Below are 27,559 nucleotides of genomic sequence, written 5' to 3' on the forward strand. Positions count from 1 at the left end.
TAAATACATTTTTTTATTAATACATTTCGTGCTTCCGGAATCCCGAATTTGGGGAAAAAATATTATGCGAATAAGGCTAAGTTTGGCTTTTTACATATTTTGCTCTGTAGTCGACACAAAAGAACTATCAAAATGTACCATATTGTCTATGTTTATTGTGAGAAAGAGAAAAACCCACGATTGTCTATGAGAGTTCATTTGTCACTTGAGTGTCTGCTAACTTTTGATGATAACGTTATCGAAAATGTCCTCGTAATACTTATACGAATCACACTCTTGTATTTTTATTCACTTGACGAACTGCGGTTGTGATAAATATAAGTGCCAATGGTTTTATTTTTTTATGTTATGAGGTGTGTTTGACGCAAATAGTGCATTCATGTTGGAACACAAGGACTTTATCGGAAAGTTGTTTTGATCATCAAATGATGCAGAAATGAGCTGGTTACGGTCCAGCCCCTTGCGGGCCAGCTTTTCTAGGCAATCGTCAAGACCCATCGATTCCACCACCAAGTGTGACCCCGGAGCCTGCTACGAATCTTTTTGTAAACATTGGCAACAGGCGGAAGAAATCATTCTAAGAAGTCAAGTAAGTCGCCTATCGAAACTCATAAGCAATGCCACTAACACGCTGTCCTTTTGCACATATCCTTATCGCTTGGTAATCCTTGAGTTTCACCTTAGTTCTTATCAATAATGTAATACCTGCGTGATCAGGTTACAAATTGGATAGTTCACCTTATGTTGGACAGTGTTTCTCAAAAGTATTTCATTCTACATAACATTAGGAGAACTGGTGAAGCTTATCCGTAATTGTCACTTTTAAATCAATGCTTTATTTGTACAATCCTTTTATATAAACATATTTCAAATGTTTTATCAAAACTACGAGATAACCTGCAATTTTTTTCTGTACTATAAATGTAAAAAAATCTAAAACTGTGCAAATCGAGTCACGTGTAGGAATAATGATCCTGTTTCCTCTGCTGTAATAGCCATATTATATTAAAATAACTAAAAATATTTCATTATGACTCAAAAAGTTTTTCATAATTCATTAGGCCCTTATTTGTTTATAAAATTTTTACATTTATCAAATATAGTGATATTGTCATTACTGAAAAATATGAGATTTATCCCTTGTAGATCTTTTTAGACCTGAAAGAGATAAAACATAAAATCGCATTTTATTAATATTCTTACGCTTGGAACAAGTGGTTTTTGCTGTTTCGGTAAATTGGCATTTTCGATATTGTAAGATAAATTAAAATACTTGTATAAAGAAACTGTATAAATGGATTATCAACGAGTATTTAATTTTTATCTGAAGCATATATGATATAGACTGAGATATTTGAATGGTACCTATTGTACCAAAGACGATCTCGGTCAAATCTTGGGTAAAATTCCATTTTCCGAACTTAGACATATCGCTCACTCCTTTCAAGAACGTCATAAATCAAAAAACTTGATTTTTTAGGAGAATGTTTTTAACGTTTAAAAATATAATACAATTTATGAAAAATAAATATCAAGCCACTTATTGAACTTTTTACTGTGCAACAGATCTTTTTAGGTTAAACCTGAAGGTTTTTTCTCCATTTAAAAAATAACTAGTTTATTTAAAAAAAAATATTAAATACCTTTTCTTCAAAATGCAAAAACAACACTTTTTGCCCTGTAGCGGGCAAATATTAAGTTAAAAATATGTCTCTTTTGCTGGGATATAGTACATTTTCTGGGCATTCTGAAAATATGCACAACTGAAAATTGGCAATTTTTGATTTATGACGTTCTTGAAAGGAGTGAGCGATGTATTCATTGGGTTTTATAGATAGGAGATCTTTCGAATACAAATATTGTGTCGGGTTGTGGTCCCATGGTTAGTGTCGCGGACTCTTGAGTCAGAGTTTCTCGGTTCGAACCCACTCTACCACAATTAGATACCTATTTCTAATAATGAGCCGCTTAGGCTCACGGAAATAGTATGAAATTGTAAAAAATAAAAACACCAATATTTCTTTTTTTTACAAGGGGTCTTTTGTACCATCTCACGACGATGTACTGGGCGTAGTCAGCCACCTAGAGCACCTGGTGACCCTCCTGCTTCTGGAGATCCGCCACAATGGGTCGGGAGAAGGTCGCAGCGACCTCGGAAGTGGCGGAGTTTGCCTCGAGCACCTCCTCAGTGAGAACCTTCTCGAGAAACTCTACGATTGGGGACACAGGACAGGAAGGTAAGATCACTAAAGAGATACTAATCAAACAACCGAATACCAAACTAATGGTTTTAACCATCCGTATTAGTACTAAATTTATTTATTTATCGTATGGTCATAAGTTGTCTCATCACATCAATATTCTCAATACAAATTATAACAATATGTATCCCATAGTGTATCCATTTGTCTGCCTCAACAGTGTAGTGGTTAGCGCGCTAGGGTAACCATGCTGGAGGTCCCGGGCTCAATTCCTAAGAGGGTCAAAACAAATATTAGTGATTTTTCCCCAATTTGATTTTACCTGAAGCGCAATGTTGATCACTTTTCCTTCATGTATTTAACAATCAAGATCACACTGCTTCTATAATATGCAGTGCCCTACGCACCATGGGGTGCGGATAAGGGTTATATCCCATAGTAAATTCCAATTACAGTCACACTGCATAGTAGTATATTGAGCTTTTCTTAAAATGTTCAGTATTGAAAAAACTTACTCTTCTCCTTTAATACGTCTATAATTTGATGACAGACGTGACACAAGTGTGTAAAGTGATCATTCAATTCAGCCGATGGAAAGTTGTAAACTCTTTAATTGCACAGACTTTCATATTACCTATGCTGAGACGTCTATCATATATCTTAAAAATAAGTTACCTTACAGTATGATTTCTTTATTTATAATATGTAGAAGCTGTACTTAATACATTGTTGGCTGGCGGTTGTTTCATCAACCCCGACCCTAATTAGTTTACTAATTTGGATCGTATACTAATCACAAGTAACCTTATCATATAAGTATCTGTAATGCCAACTCCGATCTGTACAATGTTTTTGGCATCTTTTGCGCTCTACCAAAAGCAAATAGAATGCTTATAAGCGTCTCCCGCTCTCTACCAAAAGCAAACAGAATGTTAACAAGTGTCTCCCGCTCTCTACCAAAAGCAAATAGAATGCTTATAAGTGTCTCCCGCTCTCTACCAAAAGCAAACAGAATGTTAACAAGTGTCTCCCGCTCTCTACCAAAAGCAAATAGAATGCTTATAAGTGTCTCCCGCTCTCTACCAAAAGCAAATAGAATGCTTATAAGCGTCTCCCGCTCTCTACCAAAAGCAAACAGAATGTTAACAAGTGTCTCCCGCTCTCTACCAAAAGCAAATAGAATGCTTATAAGTGTCTCCCGCTCTCTACCAAAAGCAAACAGAATGTTAACAAGTGTCTCCCGCTCTCTACCAAAAGGAAATAGAATGCTTATAAGCGTCTCACAAATAACGTATTAATAATTTTGGTTAATTTATTTGGCGCAATTTTCGTAAAATACTACCTCAAGGGCATTTAAAAGATTAGTTTTAAATAACTGACATTTCCTTTTGCTTATCTGTGTTGACTGTCAGACTTATTTAGTTTCATCATTGTTTATTAGTGTTAACTGTATTTTTACTATCGTTACTTAGAAACATTAAGTTAACATAGTACATACGTCGATTTTCCACAAAACAAATGTGCAATTTTCCCTTTTTTATCGGAAATTCTTTTATTTTAATTAATTGGATTGATGTATCCACATTTTATCACTATGCTACAGAGATAATAATGTATTTTAATGAAGTTTACCATATTCAAATATTAATAATGCTTTATCTTATTTAATATCCGTAACGGAATTATTTGTTGAGGGCTTCGCATTATTTTATCTAGTTGATATTGTAATAATAAACCTCTTCCTAATAAATAAAAAATAGTATGTATCAGGTAGTCTTACTTCACATATTGAATTTCATAAGAGTTTTAAATACATTTTTATTGTTTAGAAAATCTTGAAAGGCTAAAATTATGGAATCCCGGTTGGACAGGTTTGAATTTCAAAAATGATAATCCAGGCTCCGAAATAGTTACTTGTTCTTATAAGACAAAGCAGGAGTTTGTATCTCAATTCCAAAAATTGTGTATTTTTTTTTGCGCCACGAACATTGTCATGCGTCAGTATAGGTCCTCTGCTGTTGATTGATGCTGGCTACAAATGTTAAAATATTTAGTGTAATTAAAAATCATCAATAACGCAAGCCATTCAAATAAAAGTTTCCTCAACTTCTTATTTTATTTTATTTTTTATTTTATTTATTCGGGAATCGTACAGCTTTACATATAAAAAAAAGTACATAATAAACAAAAGTTACATTAACAATTACAAACATTACATTAAATTAACAAAAAATAGTTACATTTAAAAAAATAAAGCCAATTAAACAATTCCGCATTTATATTATAATAAGTATCAAAAAACACACAGAAATTTAAAAAAAAGAGTATGCTATAAAAAAATTGATTTTGTAGGAAGGAGAAGGAAAGGAGAGGAATTAATGAGAGTTATACCATCGTTGCACTGTCCGTTCATTACATGTACTTTTATCCAATGTTTCATTAATAATTGCTATCGCTTCATTCCTTCCTTTTTCTTTTTCGGATCTAACCTCAATTAATGTTTGTGTTATGGAAGTTCAACTCTATGTATCCTTTTTTACCTCCAATGCATATTTTTATTTCACTTTATATAATGTCCGCCTCCGTAGTGTAATGGTCACCACGCTCGGCTACTGTTCTGGAGGTTTCGATTCCCAGGGGAGGTCAAATAAATATAAGTGATTCTTTCACTATAATATTTATTAAATATTACCCTGTACTGGTAACTGAAGCGGAGGGTTGATCACTTTTCCTTCATGTGGAAACGATCAAGATAACACTGCGTTTAAAAAAGAAGCAGTGCCCTATGCACCATTGGGGTGCGGAAAAGGTTTACATAATACATATAAAAATTCATTGCCACAACTTAATACTCGGATGACCAATTACTTATATTTTGTGTTTTTTTATAATCAAAGATATAATTGAAATATGTCCCGAAATAATCTACCTTAATAAGTCACCCGTTAATGAACTGTTATTTCTTCAATTTATACTTGATAACGGGTGATTCATACAACTAAAACCAACATGAATATTTTTTTAGTAATGCTTACAGTTGCTGGTATAAACCAGTTTGTATGTTATTTACTAGATAAAAAGTTTAGACAAAAAAGTATGTACGTAAACTCTATCAAATTTGGGGTCAACTTTTGAATTTCAAATAGGAGAATCTAGATCATTGGTTAGATATTTGAAAAATAAACATCTTTTTTCAATATCTTCATTTAGAACCAAGTTTAATCAACAATATTAAATTGCATCAAAATGTTTTCAAAAATGTTGGATTATAAAAAAAAAATATTGAAGTTTTTTTTATAATATGTCGTTTATGTCTTATAAACTGTGCTCATTGGCTATAATAATAAAAGGCAAAAATTTTTGAAGGTTGAGATTAGTAAAATAATATGAAAAATTATATTTGTACTCATAAAACTATTTAAAACGTGTTTTGATTGAAATATTTTTTAATGACTCTACCACATTTAAATTTTTATAAATTATTTATTTATATTTACTCCAAACCTTGAAGTGAAGTATGCAAACCTTTAAGGTTCATATGGCATATACATTATATAAACAAACAAAAAAACAAACAACATAAAATGATTAAAAAAAACAACACTAATGTGATTAATATAAGCGATTTTGAAAGTTTTCTAATAATATGGACATTGTAAATGTATGTGCATATTTATATATATATATATATATATATATATATATATATATATATATATATATATATATATATATATATATATATATATATATATATATATATATATATATATATATATATATATATATATATATATATGTAAATATTTCTGTATAGATATCTGAACGCTGTCCGCCTAGAGCAGATGAAACTATATTCTTTGCTGGTCACTCACGCTGGACAGCAGTTACTATGTGCTGAACCCTTCCTTCGACCTCTTCTGAAACTCCTCACCAGCTTTCGAACAGAACTGCCCACCGGAGATGTCGAAGGTACAATTTGAAAACTCTTATATCCCTAACCATGGAACCCCAAAAATGCCAAATTTTACTTTTAACATACAATTGCTTATTAAAAGTGACTGGAATTCCAAAATTATTATTTTTTTACTATTTATTTATTTATTTAACCACCATTTTAGCCATGCGTCATCAACCGCATATGCCACATTGGCATCCTTAGCTGTATGCAACTTTGCTTACAACAAAAAAACATTACCTAATATTTGCTCTTTGAAATTTCACTACATAATATATAAGTACATGCTTGCAAAATATCAATAAATGATAGGATATTTAAAAAGTCCACTTTTTCAACAGATGTCAATTATGTATTTAAATTAGCGAGCAAAGTTACATTTTTTTAAGCAAATGTTTAAATTCAAGTTGAAAGAGTTATTACCCGTAATTTAACTAATCAACATGACCATCTGCCAGTTCTGGAGTTTAAAAATAAAACTTTAAAGACATACTAGCACAGGTAGTTAGAAATATAATAATTGTACTAGATATCAGTATTGATATCTTCTAAAATGGACACACAATGAGCCAATTATAAACAACTTTTACTACATTATTAATTTTACTATGTTATTTTACATCATATTATTAGTTACACCTAGATATATAATTATTATAATGTAAATTTATGTCTCGTCAAAGGTTGTTCTTGCCAAACTATTCATCAGAAAAAAATAATGCATGGTAAACATCAACAAATAAAAATTTATAACGCAATATTAACAGCCGTAATATGTGACAAATATTAAAAATATATCAATTTTGCATCCACAATTATGTTACAATTCAAAACCCTAAAAATTGTTTCAATATTATCACTTTATATTTGTTTTGTAGTCATTTAGCAAATATATATTACTGCCTTAGGATTTGATTTAGGGGTGTAGAAGGTAGTCATTTTTAACGGGATCTAAGCAAGAAATGAGTTAATAAATGGACTTATAAATCTTATTACTATCCACTTATTCATATTGCAAAATTGATACAATGAATACAATTTGATGTTAATTCATATTTGAAGTTTAGCCCCAACATTCAATAAAACAATAATAGTTTTATCTCATCACTAAAAAATCTGAGATCAACACTGATAAGATTGGTTTAATCAGTGTGTAAACTTAATTACATATTACCTGGCGCGGTAATATGAATCGGAATGTCACAATGAAGAGTTTAATATCTTTATTGAAAAAATATAATCAGATGACATGGTATATTAGATCTGTGGAAATTTTCAGTAGAGTTTAATACCATGCTAGATTAGTTAATTTTAACTTATTTAGAGCATAGAAAAATCTGTTGAAATCGCTTTTTAATAATAATAATAAAAAGAAATCTGGCTTGAGAAAGCGGTGGGTACAATACTTAGCCAGACATGTTTTGTCTACAAGTATATAGTATTATAAAATGAAATTAAAATAACAATACCAACAATAGAAATATTGTAAACAACGTAGCATAATTCTGGAGAGATGATGTGAAAAGATCAGCTCGCTGGCAGTTGCAACCAGTGCTCCAGTGCTGCCACATGTCCAGCTCCCATCTGTGCTCTGCAGTTTTATGCTGAGGTTGGAGCTCTTCATCAGTCTCTTCGGAACCCTGTCACTTCTTATTAGCCCACCCCAGTGTGGTATGTCCACCTCCGTGGCGTAATGATTAGCGTGTTTAGCTACCATGCTGGAGGTCCCGGGTTCGATTCCCAGAGAGGGGGGTCATGTATCTATTATTGTATCATGTTTTTATATCTCTTGTCCCTTTCTGTGTTCTTTTGCTTTTTATATGTGAAAGTATTGAGGGAATGTTGTACTATGTATATTATTAATTCATAATCCAACCCTGATTTTTAGGTCGCCTCGTTTGTTTATTGGAACAACTTTGTGTAGTATTGATGCAGAACTCCAAATTTGTAGATCTTTTCTTCTATCCTACTCCACAAAGTCAAGATAAACAGATGTCATGGTAAGTTTTAAAAATCCAATTCAGCTTTTTAAATGATTTAAGAATAAAGGAGTAAAATGGTATAAATTTTACTTTCTGCTAACAATAATGACCCTCCAGCAGTGTAATGATCAGCACGCTCGGCTACCGTACTGGAGGCCCCCCCGGGTTCGATTCCCAGGAGAAGGCAAATAAATTTAAATGATTTTTTCACTATAATATTTATTCAATATTACTCTGGACTGGAGCGGAGGACTGATTACCTTTCCTTCATGTGTTAACTATCAAGATAACACTGTGTTTATATGATACAGTGCCCTATGCACCATCGGGTGCGGATGAGGGTTTGAAAAAGAAGTTTGACATTATTTTGTACGCAGTGAACGTGTTAACTAATATATATAAAAATGATATACTGTCCAAACATGTAAAAAATGTTTATAATATTAATATTTTAAAAAACTAACTAACCATCACACCGCTTCACTGCAGGGGTAGGCAGAGAGAATAGAACGCCACACCACTCTGTCCTTGCAAACATTCTTCGCCTCTTCCACCTTCATGCATAATATTGAATCAAAACTGTTAAATAGAAGACTTGGTGAATGATTAATTAATATTAGTGACAGTATAAATAATTTATTTTTAGTTTTGTGCCGGTGACTTTACTACTGTCATATGTACATCGTGAGGGACCTGTTGGACAACAAGCGAGGTCTGGTCTCCTCCTCTGTGCGCAGATTTCTGCCAAGAACCTGGCAGTAGCGGAGTTCATCGCCCACCGATCTAATGTCTGCCCAGTTCTAGCTACCGGTAAAGTAAACTTGTGAAGTAATGGGTGATTTTTTAATAGGTATCGGAATTTAAAAAAAAAAAAACGCCTTAAAATCAGGAAAATGCATAAAATTTTTATTTGAATCGATAGCACGGTCCATATAATTTAATGTTTGAAGATTATTTCATTCAAATGTTGACCGCGGCTGCGCCTGAAATGGTCCATCCGCTTAGTCCAATTTTGGCATACATTTTTCAACATTTCGGCCGGTATCTCACGAATAAATGCTTCAATGTTATCTTCCAATGCGTCAATCGAAGCGGGCTTGTTAATATAGATATGAGCCTTAACATAGCCTCACAAAAAAAAGCGTATTGGTGGTTTAATGTCTAACAATGTAAATTGGGTGCGAAATTTAGTCACAATAGCCCGAATAGCCGCTTCAGTGGGTCGATTAAACTGACCATAAAATGGAAGAAGCGCGCGATGAATTTTCTTAACAGAGCACGCATTTTGATAATAAAATTCAATGATTTGCAAGCTTTGTTCGTTTGTAAGACGATTTGTGGTTAAATTCTAGACCAAACTGAATATGTTTGACATGGACACAAAACACGAAACGTTCGTGAGCTGTCAAAATCAGTGTTGCCAAAAACAAAATAGTTAAAAAATCACCCTTTATTATATCCAAATGAATATTCCAAATAGTGAAAATAAAGTACCGTAAAGTGGGTATACTTTGCACCATGGGTGATACTTTGCACCACCTTCTGTAAAGAAATTGTGGAGCTGGTCATCTCTGAAACATGACATTTTTCATTCTACTTTCTATTGTTTCTGATAGATGGCACTTCAATCTACTTTTTAGTTTACGGAAGTAACAGTCGGTCGCTATTGCTTCAATGCGTTTTTCCTGTCTGAACGTTAAGAAAGTTTTCTGTCTGAAAATTGTGTCCGAAAAATTCCAGTGTAATCAGTATACTGAAACAAGTTACAACAAGTGAGTGGTCTCTAAATCGTAGGTAGGTAGGCCCTGCTTTTCTCAAATGCTGTATTTTTTGGTTACGTTGTCAAGTTTTTGTAAAAATTATATTTTTTTCATAACTGACTTGTATTGACCACATTTGGGGTAACATTGCACCTGGTGCAAAGTATCCATAAAGGGCCATAGTTAATTAATTTGATCAAAAGTCTTAAAACGGCTAATACAACTTGACATTTTTGCTAAATATCTATAGGTTTTGTGTACTTACTTAATTCCTGATGGTATATTTTTATTCAAAAATGTCAAGAACACACAAACAGCGGCCTTATGCCAGACGATACTGTGATTTTACACCAAAGAGAGTGGAGCAGTGTTTGGAGGCTATTTGAAATGGTACAATCAGTCAAAGAAAGGTTGAAGAAATTTTCAAAATCCCCAGAAGGACGATTAACTATAAGCTCAAAGGTCAGCACACAAAACCTGTGGGAAAACCTCCGATATGTGACAAGGGCGAAGAGCAATCCTTCGTAAACTGCATAGTAGATATGAGTGAGTACGGTTTCCCAGTGAGTGTTTTTAACATTTGCTGCATTCTAATAGCCTATTTGGATAGATTTGGCAGAAGAGTACGAATATTAAAGAACAACGTACCAGGCTCTGAATGGATAAGATCATTTTTGCAAAGACATTAAACCTTGACTGTTGCTAAAACTAGTCAGTTGCTTAATCGGTTGCCATTAAAAGCGTATGACGATGACGTGCGCCAGAGTTTTCAACAGTTTTTGGAAGAAAACAGATTCAACCCAAAGAATTCAGTCTTCAAAATTCAGAATTCAGAATTCAGAACCAGGTAAAAGCATTGCTCACGATCCAAATGTCGAAATGAACGAGACACAAATGCTACCTGAACCAACTACTTCAATGATCCCACCTTCCGCATCGAAACTTCCAGCATATCTAGCATTAACTGATAATAGTTCACACGGAAGCTTTGAGGAAGAGGGAGAAGAACAAAAACGATGACTGAAACCAGTTATCGTATTTGTTATTCAGTTTCATTACGACCAGTAAAAAAGAAGGTGGGAGAATATGTCATATTTCATTATGAAGGAGAAAAGTTTCCGGGACAGATTTTGGAAATAAAGAAAGATAGAGCAGTTAAATCCATGCAGGAGAGTCTCAAATCGTGGATGTGGCCGATGAAGGATGACTTTCTTCAATATTCTTAGAAGGATGTAGTGGGTTCCATAAAAGAACCGAAAATGCAATCCAAAAGAGGTTTCTCTACCGTCCCGGAACTTGACCATATTTAGACCTAATTTCATTTTAATTCCTATTACCTATGTAGTACGATATGTTTTAATATCCACCATTTATTTTATATAATTTTAAACATTCAGTATTGTAAAAAAAAATATTTGTGTTAGATTTTTTAATATTTAAAAAAATAAATTCTATCAAGTGTCTTATTTTTCCATAATTATACAACATTATAATCTGCATTTAGCGAACTGTGAGCCAAAACCCTTCATAAGGTGCAACGAAACTTGTAGGATAGCCTTTACTTTGCATCAATTTGGATTCTAGTACGAAAAGTGTAGAGAAAATATCATGGTGCAAAGTTGTACTTTACCCCGGGATACTTTGCACCAAAATATAAATATAAAAAAAAAATACAGGCAAAATATATAAAAATTTTAAAATGTATCAGACATGTTACAAGTATATGTGTTATTACATTGCAATAGTTGAAACCTCAGAAAAAGTAAAAAACCTGATCTGAATAGACAATTTTTTGAAAAAATGCAGTATTTTGGTGCAATGTATACCCACTTTACGGTACCTTTGATATTCTCGAGAGTTACATTCCCACAAAAATATTGATAATGTGAAAATTTAATCAAAGAAAGATTTTCTTTTCAAGTCCGGATGTTTGTGATGTTATTCTTCACCATTCTCTTTCCTACCAGCAGATAAACCTCTTAACACATTTCGGACGGGTGTTTTTTACGCCTGCGGACCGCTGGCGATGGGATTTGATAATCATATACATTACACCTAAACAAAGAGATTGGTACACAATATTCATTTAAAAACATTAAATAATTCCTTCTTTTCTTACTTTGAGGCTGGCGGAGAAGGTAAAAATACCCTTCCCGTCCTCAAGCGTCAATAGACCGAACGGGTAGAAATACTATTTATTGATTTGGCTTTTAATTTGTAGAACTCCATTTTAATTTATGTATTAATTCTAAATCAAACATAGATTTTTTTGAGTCTACTTAGTTGTATTTTATTAACATAAACACATAAAAAATTTATATTGTGACAATTGTTTCGCCTTGTTAGGGCATTATCAAACAAAGGTTAGGAATACCTTTCCCTTCCTTAGTGTGTTAATCTGTTTAACCCTCAGTGGGTTTTGCGATTTGTTTCATTAAAAAATTAGATTACACATATGAGTTTCCTACTTCAAACATAATAATGCATGTAATTTAACAACTGATTTAAATATATTCACTAATTTTGAATATCTCGGTAGGATATGTACAGAATGTATAGATCCTTACAAGATACAAATAAACTAAAAGCATAATTGAAACAGTTCAAACACCTTCTAATAAAATGAGGCTATTCTTTTGCAATGACAGCTTTAATCTTAACACTTTGGTTACTGCGAAGTTTGCTAAAGAAATGTAATTTGAAGCAGTGATATTAAATCACATTAAACGAATGAAGACTTTAAGCTATATTTTGAAACTGTAAAAGAATCGTTCGAGAAGATGTATATTTTTTTCCCTGTAAGATTTTATTGATACTCAATTACCTTAATACTTAACTGAAATAATACATCTAGGTCTTAGCGGTTTATACTGCTCTCTCCCGCGGTTTGTGGACGTCACCCAACCGGATTGGCACCGCCTGACCCCGGATGATGTGAATGACATAGACAAATTAGGAATTTTCATGAACTCTCTCGAGTTCTGCAACGCAGTCGCACAGGTATGAAAGTCAATATCATTCATATGAAGACACTTACAATGTGTACACAACAGTTTCAGTTTATAATTTGTTTATACAGGTGGCACATCCGCTAATTCAACAGCAGTTACTAGACTTTCTTTACCAAGGCTTTTTGCTGCCAGTTATGGGCCCTGCTCTTCTTCAGGTAAATGAATTTCCATCATACTTTTCTTTGTGTCGGGTTGTGGTCCCGCGGTTAGTGTCGCGGACTCTCGAGTCAGAGTTTCTGGGTTCGAAACCACTCTACCGCAATTTGATACCTACTTCTAATAATGAGCTGCTTAGGCTCACAGAAATAGTATGAAGTTGAAATATTTTTGTAAATAATAAAAACACAAATATTTCTCTACGATTTAAATAAATAAAAAATTGTCAATATACAAAAAAATATACCATTGTAATTAAATTTTTGTAAATATTATTTCTTCTAACCCTTATCCGCACCCAATGGTGCATAGGGTACTGCATTATATTGACGCAGTGTTATCTTGATCAAACGAGAGCAAGGTGATCACTCCTGCGCTTCAGGGACCAGTCCAGGGTAGTATTGAATAAATATTGGAGCGTAAAATCACTAATATTTATTTTTATCCCACCCTGGGAATCGAACCCGGGACCTCCAGCACGGTAGCTAAACACGCTAACCATTACAACATGGAGGGGGACAAAAAAACATGTTGTTTACATTAATAATTTTAAAAATGGTCTTATACTCCTACAAGAGTTTTATTTTTATATTTAAATCATGTTATTCCACAAAATTAATGCGATATCAATAAATAGTAAAATCAAATTTTTATTATTTTTTTTCTTGTATAAATTTTTTTGGTGTGAGTCTGAGTGATACACATTTCATATTATTTTGCACTGATCCTGTCCTTACATTATCCTGAATTATTGTGAATACAGTCCTTCCCTGCTTTCATCCCATCAACTAATCACTAAAGAGATAAAAGAACCATTCTGTTTTAACGCACCTTGTTTAGATTTGTATATAAACAATATGTCGAGAGACAAAAACTGTCCTTAATTGTACCTAAACTTTGTTTTAAAAAAATTGTGAAAAATCACGTATTCTACGGCACTTTATTCCTGTATTTACTATTCTGCCGTACCATTCACACAGGGTCTAATCTGGCTTCAAAGCAAGTGGAAAAAATTGATCATATTCCTTAATCCAATATAACTTTTTGTTTTATTTTAATAATTACGTTATAAATATATCGCTGAGTAATTAGTATAACTAGGTAACTCTTAATTAAGCTTTACAACATTTTGAGTGTGTCCAAATACTTGTTCACAAAATCTGGATTATCTCCAATTACAGGAGTTATTTTCATATTATTTTTTGACATCTCATCAAAGATGAAGAAAAATATGGAAGTCTGGGCATTTACGGGGCTTACGACCGTCATAGGCTGGTTTAAGTGATCACTTTACACACGTGTAACATTCACCAATTCTACCCATTATTGACAACCACACTACTCAAATTCTTGGAAGTTCTATATATATGAACCAATTTAGAAACCTTGTTCATGAATCACTAGAACTTCACTAGAGACATCATATTTTTCTTCATCTTTGATGAGATGTCAAAAAATAATAATTAAGCTCTATTGGATAATTGAAATTATGTATTTAAAATTGAAATTATGTATAGAAAATTGAAACAAGATTTTTTCATTTTTACATTATTGAACATAAAAGATTTTTTTTTATGATTTTAAAATGTTACAATATAAATTTACCATTTTTATATTACCAAATCAACTAGAACCTATAATCTCGTGTCAAAAGTCTTCATAACCAGAGGGCATATATACATATGTAGATGTATGGATGTGGTGGAAGCTAGGAGTAACAAGTGTGGTGTTCCATCCTCTCTGGATATCCTTACTCGAGACGAGAAAATAAATTTATGTTTTTAATAAGGAACTCGAAAACATGGATTTTTAAGTTACCTAGCTGTAGTAACTATCCTTCAGTATTCTCACCAACCCTAATCATTTATTGTTTAATTTAATAAATAAATTTATTATTAAAAACATATTTATCATGATTACTTAAAAACTTCATTTACGCCCTGTGTGTTTGGTACGGCAGTATTCCATTTGTAATGTCTCGGTGTGGTTTGGGAACAATTAATTTGATGTGGCTTAGTACTTGATTTTCATACCTCCGCTTTTAATTGGCTTCAGTTCGTTAGATTAAATACATATTTGTAGAGTCCGTTCTTCAGTTCGGTGACGGTATAATAATTTTTCGGCTCTTGTATGTTGCCGTGTTTTTCTGGGAATGTGGCACATTTTTTCCGTGTCATGTCTGAGTCCTTCTCCGCTTTGAACAGGCTTCGGTTTGTCGCATACAGTATTTTTGCATACCGTCCTTAAGGTTGGTGACGGTCTATAATGATTGGATGTTGGCAACTCTTGTCGCGAATGTGGCCTGTGGACTCTACCTGTTTTCGGTGTCGGAGTCTAGCACTTTGTCGGTTTGGGATTAGCGTAAGGCGCAAGCCGTCCGTACTAACCGACCACATGTTCCCGCAACCGACCAGACCAAGCGTGCCACCGCCTCTACGAGACCGCAATACTTGCAGACTGGCGTGGACGAGCAGATCGCCGCCATCGCCTACTTCGAGCTGGTCCTGCGCTCGGTCACCGAGCCAGGACTGCTCAAGTCTCTGGTGAGGTTCTTACTTGACAACAGTTACGATGGAGTCAATATTTTGGACACCATCGTATCTCTCATTGACGGAGAACCTAGGGTGAGTAACTCTGCTTAATTTGTAGATAAATTTATGCTATATTGCATTTTTTAGCTGTAGATATTATCATTTTCAGATATTTGTTTTTTAGAAACACATTAGGACTTCAATTCTATCTTTAACTTCTAAACACTTTTCCTAAAAACTCCAATAAAAAATCAAAATAGATCTATACCATTTAAGTAAAAATAATTTTTTAACAACTCAAAAATTTCCAAAATAGTTGTATTACACATTCAATAATAGATATTCATACTTATTTTATAAATTATTTTTTTCAAAAAACAGAGGTTATAACTTTATTATTTTATATTGCAATTATAGGCGTATACTTAACACTATTAGTACTTAGAAAATACATACTAATGAAACTATTTGAATGAATGTGAATAAGTAAATTTCTTAAAGGAATTTAAATTCATATATACATATTCGTAATTTCCTACTATGTACCAATTTTATTTTATTATATTATGTACATATTTTACAAAGTTTTTCAATCCGTATACAAAGTATATGTTCAATAGAAACGCCTGCACCAAGGTTGCGTCCAAAATTTGTTATAAATTGACGTACTTCTTTTTATAAACATTATCACCATTACTGTTTTAAGTTAGAGCGAAGTATTTTTTTACACAGCTTTCCATCGTCACCATATCCCTGTTCGAAACCCTGGTGGATCTGAATTGCGAGGACCTGATGCTAGAGATGGTGCTGAAGTACCTGATTGGCGGACATCACCTGATGGTTTCGCACAGGAGGAAGTCTCTGGACTGCGATTTGCACTGTAAGGCGACAAACATGATACTGAATCTCTCTCCCGAGTGTTGCACCACCAAACCGATAGTCAACCATGCGGCATCGAGGAGGAGCAGCACCGCCGGGAGCAGGAAGCCGTCCATCGCTAGCATCGATCAAAGTATGCACAGCCTCACCTCCATAGGGGAACAGAGTGCCATGAACTCGATGCAAAAAAGTGTCAACCAGCCGATGTATGCATATGGGGTGGGTACCTTATCCATTATATTATATGTTGATTATTATTTTTATTCTTATTTATTAAGCCTCACTTCTTTATGAGTGATTTTAGCCCTAACAAACAAATACATTGTTATAACAATAAATAAAGGTTATAAGAGGAGATAGAGATAGAAGCAAAAAATTACAAAAATAACAATAATCACGTTTATAGATTTGGTACTGTAGAACGGGGCTACTTGAACTTTGATGTATTACTTGAGCCCAGTACAAAAAAGATTTAAATCTGTATTTGGTCTACAATAATTAACGTATCGTGACAATAAATGTCACCTGTCAGGGAATCAATGGATCATATCGATACATTCATTATTGTAGACCAAATACAGATCTAAATATTTTTTTGTACTGGGCTCAAGTAACACATCAAAGTTCAAGTAGCCCCGTTCTACCGTATTTAATTTGCAGAACTCCATTTTAAAATCAGTGTTTGATTTAACATTTAATACATAAAATAGAAATATAGCGAGTTGCTATTTTTGAGTTTTTGGGCATATGTTGCCGTGTTTAGTGATCACGTGAATGGATCACGTTTTTTTAGTATAATGAGGGAATGCCAGAATAAAAGTTAAAGAATGTTTTTACTCACAGTTAGTTATTTTATTTATGTAAGTGCGTACACTGAAATCAGAATAATTACAAAATACTCAATATTATATCTTTATAAATTAAAAAAGCAAAATGAAAATCTAAATAAAAACGTCCGATGAAATCAACGCTGTAGGTGGCTCTCCCTCTGACATTTAGGAAAATATAAAATAAACTATTTGGTTCATATTGATGATCTTTATGATATTTGGATGAACTAACTTACTTACTTTACAGTAGGTTGAGAGAATAAAACGCCACACCACTCTTTGCAAATATTCTTTGCCTCTTCTACATTCATGCATCTCCTCATACATACCTGCCGTTTTTTCCTACTCCCGACCTGACCACTTTCAAGTATTTGACCTAATTGATCATTCTCAGTTTTCCTCAGTCTTCCCCTGTTTCAATTTTCAACACTTCATAAATTTGCTTTAACATTCTTTCCTCACTCTTTCGTTCTCCATGTATCCAAACCATCAAACAAATTATTTTTAATTTAAATCCATTATTTTAACACTTTATACATGTGTTACATTCACTATTCTACCCATGATTGATGGATTGAACTTTTTGGAACTCTTATATTCATATTATAATATTCGTAGTATTTTTTTTGTTTAATTATATTTTAAAATTACCCTTTTCCAGTTACATATGAACGAATCTTTGTACGGAAATTACCACGCTTACTTGTGCGAAGCCCGTCGAAAAATCCAATCATGCAAAACCAGTTGCAAATCGTGGAGCTCTAAATACAACGGCCATTCGAATGGCCTCTCCAAAGGCATACTCTCCGTCGTGAAGGATTTCCAACTCGAGCACTCCAACCTGATCAAGCGCAGCTCCTTCCCCGTTGAAAACAACGACAACGACGAAGGGTTGAGCGAACCACCCGCTCTTAACTATAAAACGCCCTATAACTTAGCCGCCTCTCCGATCGTTTACACCAGCAAAGAGGAGGACAGTCTCCCGTCCATTGGGGAGAGCAGCGGTTACGACAGCTTCAAGTATAAACACGATGACCACCACACTCCAGAAGAGGAGAATGCGGTGAATGATGAAGAGAAAGACTTTGCCGAAGACTCTTTCTGGAGACAGCCCGAGTCTATCGATCGATTATCGACTCTAACACACAAAACTGTTAAAAGGTCTTTGGAAAAATGTGAGAGTAATTCGTCACAGATAGGGGATGTAAATATAGGTAAGTATCTTTTTTTAAGTATTAGTTGTAACCATTTTTAAACCAATTCAACTTGTTCCAAAACACCACGACTACAGCAATTTCATTATTCAATGGAATTAAATTACAAATGGATTTGATCTTAGTATTTATGTACTTACATACAAATGGATTTGATCTTAGTATGTATGTACTTACATATAAATGGATTTGATCTTAGTATGTACTTACATACAAATGGATTTGATCTTAGTACATATGTACCTACCTACATTGCAATTTCATTATTCGATGGAATTAAATTACAAATGGATTTGATCTTCGTATGTACTTACATACAAATGGATTTGATCTTAGTATCTACTTACATACAAATGGATTTGATCTTAGTATGTACTTACATACAAATGGATTTGATCTTAGTACGTACCTACATTGCAATTTCATTATTCGATGGAATTAAATTACAAATGGATTTGATCTTAGTATGTACTTACATTGCAATTTCATTATTCGTTGGAATTCAATTACGAATGGATTTGATCTTAGTTTGTACTTACCATACATACTTACTTCAGCCTTTTTCTTGTGTCCAGTGTTGAGCAAAGGCCTCTCTCTTGGACTTCTACAGTTGTCTGTTGGACGCGACTCTCTTCCAGTGCAGGCCTGCCACTTTTTTAATGTTATCAAACCATCTTGTCCGGGGCCTACCCATGCTTCGGAGATCTACCTCCAGTCAATCACCTTCTTTGTCCATCTATCATCATACATACGTCCCACATAACCTGCCCAGTTCTTCTTTTGCTCCGCGCTTTTTTGAGCCACTTCTGTTACCTTAGTCTTTTCCCTGATCTAATTATTTGTTTTTCAGTCCTTAAGTGATGTGTTTAACATCCTTCTCTCCTCTCCATCGCTCTTTGTGTTACCCGGATTTTATGTATGATTAATTTTATTGGTCTTAATACCAACCCCAATGTATGGAACTCCATGCTTCACTTCCATACATTAGGGTTGGTATTAAGACCAATAAAATTAATCATACATAAAATCCGGGTAACACAAAGAGCGACGGAGAGGAGAGAAGGATGTTAAACACATCACTTAAGGACTATACATTAGGGAATGAAAGTAGCAGTCAAAATGAATGTCTTGCAAAATGATGTACGATAGGTGTTCGAACGGTGAAATTAGAAAAGAACGAAAGTCAAGAAGAATGCTGTAATATCTACAACATTTTGAGTGTGTCCAAATACTTCTTCACAAAATCTGGATTATCTCCAATTACAGGAGTTATTTTCATATTATTTTTTGACATCTCATTAAAGATGAAGAAGAATATGGAAGTCTGGGCATTTACGAGGCTGACGGCGTAATATCATTAATATTTATGGCATTAACTTTGCGGTTAGTCATTTTTACTATTTTTACACAAGTTGCAGGCACCCACAGTCTTACATGCGGTTTATCCCGAGAAATAACCATGGGGTAAAGCGTGTATGTGTAAAGGCAGCTAAGCTGATGTAATGCGATTTTGATGTGATTCTGTTACAGGACCTCTTTTGACAATTACACTGAATAAGTTGGGTAGAATGTTGGAGAACGACGTTTATGTTAATCTGAGACTTACTGGCCTTATTGCAAGACTTGCCGTTTACCCGTTGCCTTTGCTGAGATCCTTTCTACTATGTCCGTGGATAGTTCTACAGCCTTCAATCACTTCACTCTACCAAGTAAGTACTGCATTTTCAAATTGTGAAGTTTCTCAAAATGTTGATTTTGTTTAACACGTTGACTGCCACGGCGATTTTCAAAATTACGGTCTAAAAAATCGATTCTTCAAAAATATTATTTTACTTCTTGATTTTGAATATTTTTTTTTAATACATTTTCCGTCCATTTATTAATAAATTTTATGTTCATGTAATCCAGCTGTTATACAGCATTATCTTCATGTTGTCCGCCTCCGTAGTGTAATGGTCAGCACGCTCGGCTACCGTTCTGGAGGTCCCGGGTTCGATTCCCAGGGGGGGTCAAATAAATATAAGTGATTTTTTCACTCTAATATTTATTCAATATTACCCTAGACTAGTACCTGAAGCGGAGGGCTGATCAGCTTTCCTTCATGTGGTAACGATCAAGATAACACTGCGTTTATATAATGCAGTGCCCTATGCACCATTGGGGTGCGAATAAGGGTTTGAATTAATGTAATCTAGCATTGATTTTTTGTTCTCTTTCCAGAAGCCTAATATCCATATTACCACTGTTATACTAGGAATTTTATCGTAGCTGCACGAATATGGCTAGTAAACACAGTACGAAATAACTCGTAGTCAGCGCCCTAGCAAAGAACACAATCTACGAGTTATCTCGTAGTTGGCAGTCAATGTGTTAACTATATTATTGGTTGTAACTATATTATTGGTAATGAACGTTTCATTTTTTGTAATATTAAACTTATTTCAGATTCTTGTGTCACTGAAGCAGAAGATAGACGAGTCTGTCCGAAGTGAGCCCGACATGTGTCGCCTCGTGGAGGAAGCGCAGCAGTTTTTGATAGATCGTGAAATTCGTTTAACGAACGCAAGAAAAAATGCCATAGAGTTAATTGGGTCCAAAAACCAAATAAATACTGATAGAAATAATTTGACGCCTACGCACAGTGCACAATATCAAAATTCAGGTACTTACTTATAAGATTATAAATTTTAACTGAAGGAGCATCGCAATGTGGTATTTTTATACGTATGTACTTTTTTTACCACCGAAATTTGTAAAAAAACTAAGGTTACGAGTTGCACAATATGTTTTAACTTGTTATTTTTATTATATAAAATACATATGATCAGAAGAAAACTTGGCATGATCAAATATGTCATTTACTTGAAACTGGTCTGGTTAGTGGTCAGAATAATGGGCAGGTATGTATGAGGAGATGCATGAATGTGGAAGAGACGACGATTGTTTACAAAAGACAAAGATTCATTACTATACTTGATGGAAGAGTGTTACATTATGAAAAGCAACATAACTTTGCTATTCCCTACTTTTTCTTTATGTTAAAATTATTATCTTAAAATCTCAAAATTAAAAAAATCATCTGTGTGTATTTGTAATAAACAAAACATATCTGAATGATCCAGTTTTCATTCCTGATCATCGCGACTTCTATTTAGTATTGCAATGGTTTGATCATTGTGCGTAGCAGATGTGAATTTGCAAAGGACTCAACCTACGCAGTAATTTTTTTTCGCTTTTATATTTGAACTAATACATGGCTTGAAATTAAACATCAATAACATGTACTAATTGTATAATAATTTTTGATTGCGCTTTTTATCACTAACGCAGTGTCATACATACATAATAATATCACCCATATATTCAAGCATTTAATATGCATACTTCATTGCTGCATTGATTTATTCACCATCAAGAAAAAGAAATTGGTTTTTAAATCTTCTTCATGTGCCATGTCAGGTCCTCCCAATGTCGACTATCACTCAAGAGTATGTCTCCCTGATAGCTCTAAATAGCTCAACTCTTCTGATCTCCGTCCAATCTCTTATATTCCAGCCTGGAGATATATCTTCAGCCCACGCCTCGTCGACCCTCATTCACATCTATTTATTTCAATTAAAAATTATATTATATTATGTATTTCTTTTAACCTTAACAGATGTAACTTCTCAGCCAAATAGCGGAAATTGGGAACAACAGCAACACAACACACAACCCATTTCTATTAATGAGCCGTTCAAAAGAAATGAACCCAAAAGAAAAAGCCTCTCTTCCAGTTTTACCGCTATGTTTACTAGAAAGATCAACTCTGGAGGTAGGATATCTTATGAAACATGTACTATTTCCATTCTTATATTACCTTTGCAATATTGAATCCAATATACGGTGGATGCATTAAATTGGATGCATTTTCAATGCATCCTAAAGGAACTGCACACATAGAAGCCATCCTTAAACCTTGCTCATTCAATGAGATGATGTTTTTTATCACGGTACTTTTATGTTAAAAAGAAAAATCCAAAAGATAATTTTAAATCTTCACTATATATGTATGTACATACTTGGTGTAACTATCCCTTATATCTATTATCCGCTTTTACTGGCCTTAAGTGAGTGCATCAAAGGATAGCACTCTCTCCCTTATCAGGCAGCCTCGACACCTACGGTGCAGACAAAAAATGGATAGAAGGAAAATGACTTCTCTGATTAAACATAATGAATTAATATGTGATCAGACCAAAGCTGTCGGAACTATTTTTTATTTTCTTTCAACCTAGAATGAATAAAATATATTTTGCCAAAATTTAAACATCTGGCCACTATTTGATAGTATGTGGTATGTATAAATAAATAAAAAACATGAATGAATCTTTAGTTTGCTCTGATTGAATATGTCCAAATTGGAATTTAAAACACCTTCCAAATAGAGTATTATTATTTTCTTCAACAACTGTCCAGATCCTGGTGTATTTTAAATATGTTGTGTATCTGAAAAGTTCATGGATTGTTTTGTTTTTCGGAGTTTGAATATGATTTTGAGTTTGTGGCATTTATGAACCTAGTACATGTGTGAATATTGTGTTATTGACACTCAACTACCCGATGAAAATAAAGAAATGATTCCCTCCCTAGCAGCTGCTGGTTTCGCTGCAATATACGAGTTTATTTCTAGCGGTAAATACAAATAATCAATTCTAAAAGTAAATTTGGTTTAGAATTTCCAATTGTTGCGTGCGAATAACAAATTACGGACAAAACGGTTGGCTTGGATTGTTTGCATGCCTGCATGACAACGTGTCAGATTTATAAACATTACTTTTTTACATTGGAATGTGTATAGTCAGTCTTATGTATTATATTTTTCTAAATATATGTGTGTAAGCTTTTGTGTTGATTCCGATTAAATTAAAAATTAAAAACTGGTTTTATACCACTTGAGTTTTATATTTTTTCAGAAGCTACAGATGCTTCCATATACAGTTATAAATACAAAGTCAAAGTTTATATTTATACCTGTAGATGGAAGCATCTGAAACTAGTCGTAATAAAATATAAAACTAAAGAGGTATAAAACAAGTGTTTTATTTCTAATTTAATCATGTCTTACCACAAAGTGAATGCCGATACAATAAATTGGATTGGAGTTGTGTACTTTTAGTGTGATTAAGTATTTGAGTTTATTTTTAGAAAATCCTTAACCAAATTTATGTGTTCCTTATAGCATGCGTAAATCAGATAAAAAAATTATCAAGTAAATGGCAATTTTCAATATTTTGGTTGTAAATTTTATGGTTGAGTTATGAATAATTTACTGATTCAAATTTTAATGGTTTATTAGTGATCTCGATTGCTCATGGTAATCGGCAAATTTATATTTGAAACAACTATTCCAAAATGCTTATGCCATATATAATTATCATTCTCCCCGTAATTAAACATCCATATTTCCTTCTGCCATCTGTTGCAACTTTTGAGAAGTAATTTAGCTGAAACTTATTGAATTACTTTATGAATTTTGCTGATTTTTTCCGAATTACTAAACAAGTTCACTGCGTATAAAATAATGTCATACAGATAAATTTTAACTAGCCAATTTTTGAAAACCCATAAATTTCGTTCAAAATCAAATTCTACTTTCTAATTAAACATCATAAATAAGTGCATTCATTTGTCATAAAACCAGCTACAAATCTTTATGGTTATTCAACACGAATCCCGTGTTCAATGCGTGGCTGCAATATTTGTATAGACACGGGAGCCGCACAAAATGTGTTGACCTACTGAGAAATAGATTGTTTTCAAGTTTTGTATGCTGTTTCTGTATGTATAATAATGTAAACATACTGAAAATATGGAAAATTGAACTAGTTGTGGTTTTTTGTGACTCAACCTAATATGCAAAACCTTTAAATATTATTACGAGTTTTTTTTTCTAAGCATGTTTTAGCACACAAGTATTTATATATATTGATATTTGTGTTATCCAATTGCTTTTAGGAATTAAAGGTTTGTATCGATTATAGTTTAAACATGAGGACTTTTTTCAGGAATATCAGTGTCTCCTACAAACAGCGTGCCTCAGATAGAAAATTCACACACGTTACGAGGAATAAATAATTCTACGCCGTATAGTTCGTTCGCCGATGACAATCTTTGGCAGTCGTCAGAATTGAGAAGAATCATCATCAATGCGCTCATCCTGGACGAGTGGCTCCGAGAATTGGGCGCGTTGGCCCAGGAACACGTAGTCAGCTCTATCAGCGACTTGATGACCAATTCAGAGAATCAGGAATCAGCTCAAACAAAAGTCTTATGATTTTTTTTCTGTACAGATGGAACCGTTTTGTGTCATACTTGTCAGAATGTAGGGTTAAGTATATTTTTGTATCGCCATTGGGACAAGGCATGAACATATTGCTTCTTCACTAGTTTGTAATGTCCATTGTCAATTTACAACTATTTAATATTTGTGTCCGTCTAACATCGTCCTACTTTAAATTCCTGTGACTAATGTAAATTTTAACTGCATGTGTTTAATGCTGTAATATTTATTGTTTTCCTGTTTTATTTAGATATTGTTGCAAAATCAAATATTCCCGTGTCGTGTTTCATTTATTTTTATTTTAAATATTATACTAATATTTATTAAAATTAATTATGTAGTTTGTTTGCTAAATTGTACCGAATTTTTAATCTTCACCGACTGTTGTCAAAATTAGTACACTAAGGATTTTGTAACTGTTAGTACTAGTACAATACAGAGTGCAATTTTTAATCTCCGTACTTTTAATCCGATGGTTTGTGAAATTTTGCTCATTAGGATTATTTAATATTCTATTGTCTAAAATGTTTATCTTTGCACATCACTAGCTCTATCATGTGTGATTTTCTTTACCAGTGGTTCGTTAACAGTCTTCAGCTGGAAATCTCCAGGGTTTTAAGTCAAACACACATTTTACTTCTTTTAAAAACCAACTAATGTTTGTGAGCTTTGAATAAATGAATACGTACCTATGTAATTTTTAAAGTATTGCGATAGATAGGAGCACATGGTATATAGACTTGTAACAAAATAAATTTTAATAGCATTTTAAATTTATTCAATTTTATATACTTTATTTATTTATTATTCAACTTCATTTTTATTTTTAAAACTTACTGACTTTAGTTTTGTGCATATTAAAAATTATTTGTCATTTTCCTTATAAATAAAGCTATCCTTTAAAAATAAAAATATGAATATTTATAACACTACTAAATAGCAGCAAAAAGCTCATAGGAATTTTTGTTACCATTTTAGTAGTAAAAAATTCTATATTTTAAGAAATGAATACAGTAAACTCTCAGTTCATAGTACATTTGCAATATTTTACACACACTGCACTTAATCTCACACTGCACAATCATACTGTGTGAGATTAGATGCAAGTGTATGCAAAATATAATAAATGTATTGGATTTCTCGAGTTGAAAGTTGTTTTAATAAACCCAGTTGATGGACATGAACTGCAGAATCTCTCCTTAAAATCTATGATTTCTTTTTTTTTTAATAAGATTTTTTTAATATGTGTCTTGTGATCCTAGTAAGTCGGGAGTCTACTGTATTTGTGTTTTGAATTCATCACATAAATGATCTCTTCTAATGAAACCTGTATAAATTCTATTTTTCTTTCTTTTTTATCCTTATTCATCTGGAATTAATGAATGTAAACAAAAAAATCTACATTTTCAATGTAAAATGTACCTACCTACATTATTTTATTTATTTAAATTAGTATCTCTGCTATCTAGAGAATAAATTTCAAAATTATCAGCCAAACTAAATTATGTAAAAAAAAAAAAGAGTGATACTAGATTCTAAATGCATTTTGTATATTATAATGTAATATAATATTAAACTTGTCCAAATTTCTTGTCAATATATTTGTTAGTCCGATTTCACTCAATACTGTTGCATTAACCATAGACATCAATATTATTTATTTTTTAAAAGTGAGCATTTTAGTTTACTAATATGTACAAGCTAAAAATGGCTTATTTTTTAACTTATTATTCAAATTTATTTCAATATTATTGAATTGTGAGCTAAATATAATATTTTTGTAACAAAAATCAATACGTTTAACTTAGGGGAGATGGAATGTATTTTCTAGTAAATATATTGTAGTTGTACAGGAGAAAGTGATCAACTAACAGAACGTAAAATGTTCAGGAGGGCCATTTAAGTCACTTTTTCTTGGCAAGAAAATAAATATCAATGCAGTTAGTCATTTTTAACAAGTCAATATGTTAAACTTCCAAGTTTAAAATCCACTGGGATTTTTTTTAGGGCATTATTAAACTAGTACGATATCAAAGTCAATGATCACGTTTTCATAAAAAATGCACTTGGTCACTTTCTCCTGTATTACTACGATATATTTCTTTATCCATAACCTTATGAATGACGTATTCGTAGATTAGAATTTTTTTAAATATACAAAAAAATTAGACTACCACAAATCTATGAAATTTCATGAACATACTATTAAAAACAAACATTTTTCTTTTAAAAATTATTGAAATTTTCAGTATAAAAAAACTTGTACGTTGATGAACCCTGATTTATGATAATTTAATTGTACATTTTTTTATCTATGGAATATGTCATTTGTAAGTAGAAAACTTCCAGTAAACTAAATATTTATGAGAAAACTTTGTTATGATGGCTCTTAAAAATTCAAAATATTGCCAGCAAACTGTCAAAAAATTGTAGTTACAATAGAGTAAAACCACATTTCATATTGCAAAAAATTGGATTAAATAATTATCACAATATTTACACTGTAATGATGGAAATGTGTTTGGCTTGGTCAATGCCCGAGTATTTTGCTGTTTTTGGAAACCTTTACTTGTCTGGTATAATATAATTAACTGCTTATAGCTGAATATATATTTTACCAGGATAAGAGGAGTTACAAACTTTTACCAGACATAAATATTCATATACGAACAATTCATCCCAAAATTTCCTTAAATGGGGACTTGGTAACTTTTT

The 27,559-nt window shown here is 32.8% G+C and overlaps 1 protein-coding gene across 5 annotated transcripts; it reads left to right on the forward strand.

The window, feature by feature from the left end:
• Positions 1–188: 188 nt before the first annotated feature.
• On the forward strand, positions 189–24,970 carry LOC148312992 (FHIP family protein GK23746-like). Of its 5 annotated transcripts, none has more exons than XM_088269626.1 (15): positions 189–589; positions 2,035–2,237; positions 6,019–6,173; positions 8,048–8,159; positions 8,788–8,951; positions 12,756–12,901; positions 12,981–13,067; positions 15,483–15,692; positions 16,332–16,697; positions 17,970–18,522; positions 20,053–20,231; positions 20,968–21,184; positions 22,181–22,336; positions 23,155–23,196; positions 24,570–24,970. In XM_088269626.1, the coding sequence occupies exons 1-15, from the start codon at positions 437–439 to the stop codon at positions 24,836–24,838; spliced, it is 3,012 nt and encodes a 1,003-aa protein (XP_088125752.1). In that variant the 5' UTR covers positions 189–436; the 3' UTR covers positions 24,839–24,970. The 5 variants fall into 5 exon arrangements, with proteins under 5 accessions (XP_088125752.1, XP_088125768.1, XP_088125759.1 ...); XM_088269642.1 differs by having other exon boundaries at positions 15,525–15,692; XM_088269633.1 differs by lacking the exon at positions 23,155–23,196.
• Positions 24,971–27,559: the final 2,589 nt, after the last annotated feature.

Source organism: Brachycentrus maculatus, unplaced genomic scaffold (genome assembly GCF_059751285.1).
Source record: "Brachycentrus maculatus isolate JH-2025_06_01 unplaced genomic scaffold, ASM5975128v1 h1tg000026l, whole genome shotgun sequence".
NCBI classification, from domain to species: domain Eukaryota; kingdom Metazoa; phylum Arthropoda; class Insecta; order Trichoptera; family Brachycentridae; genus Brachycentrus; species Brachycentrus maculatus.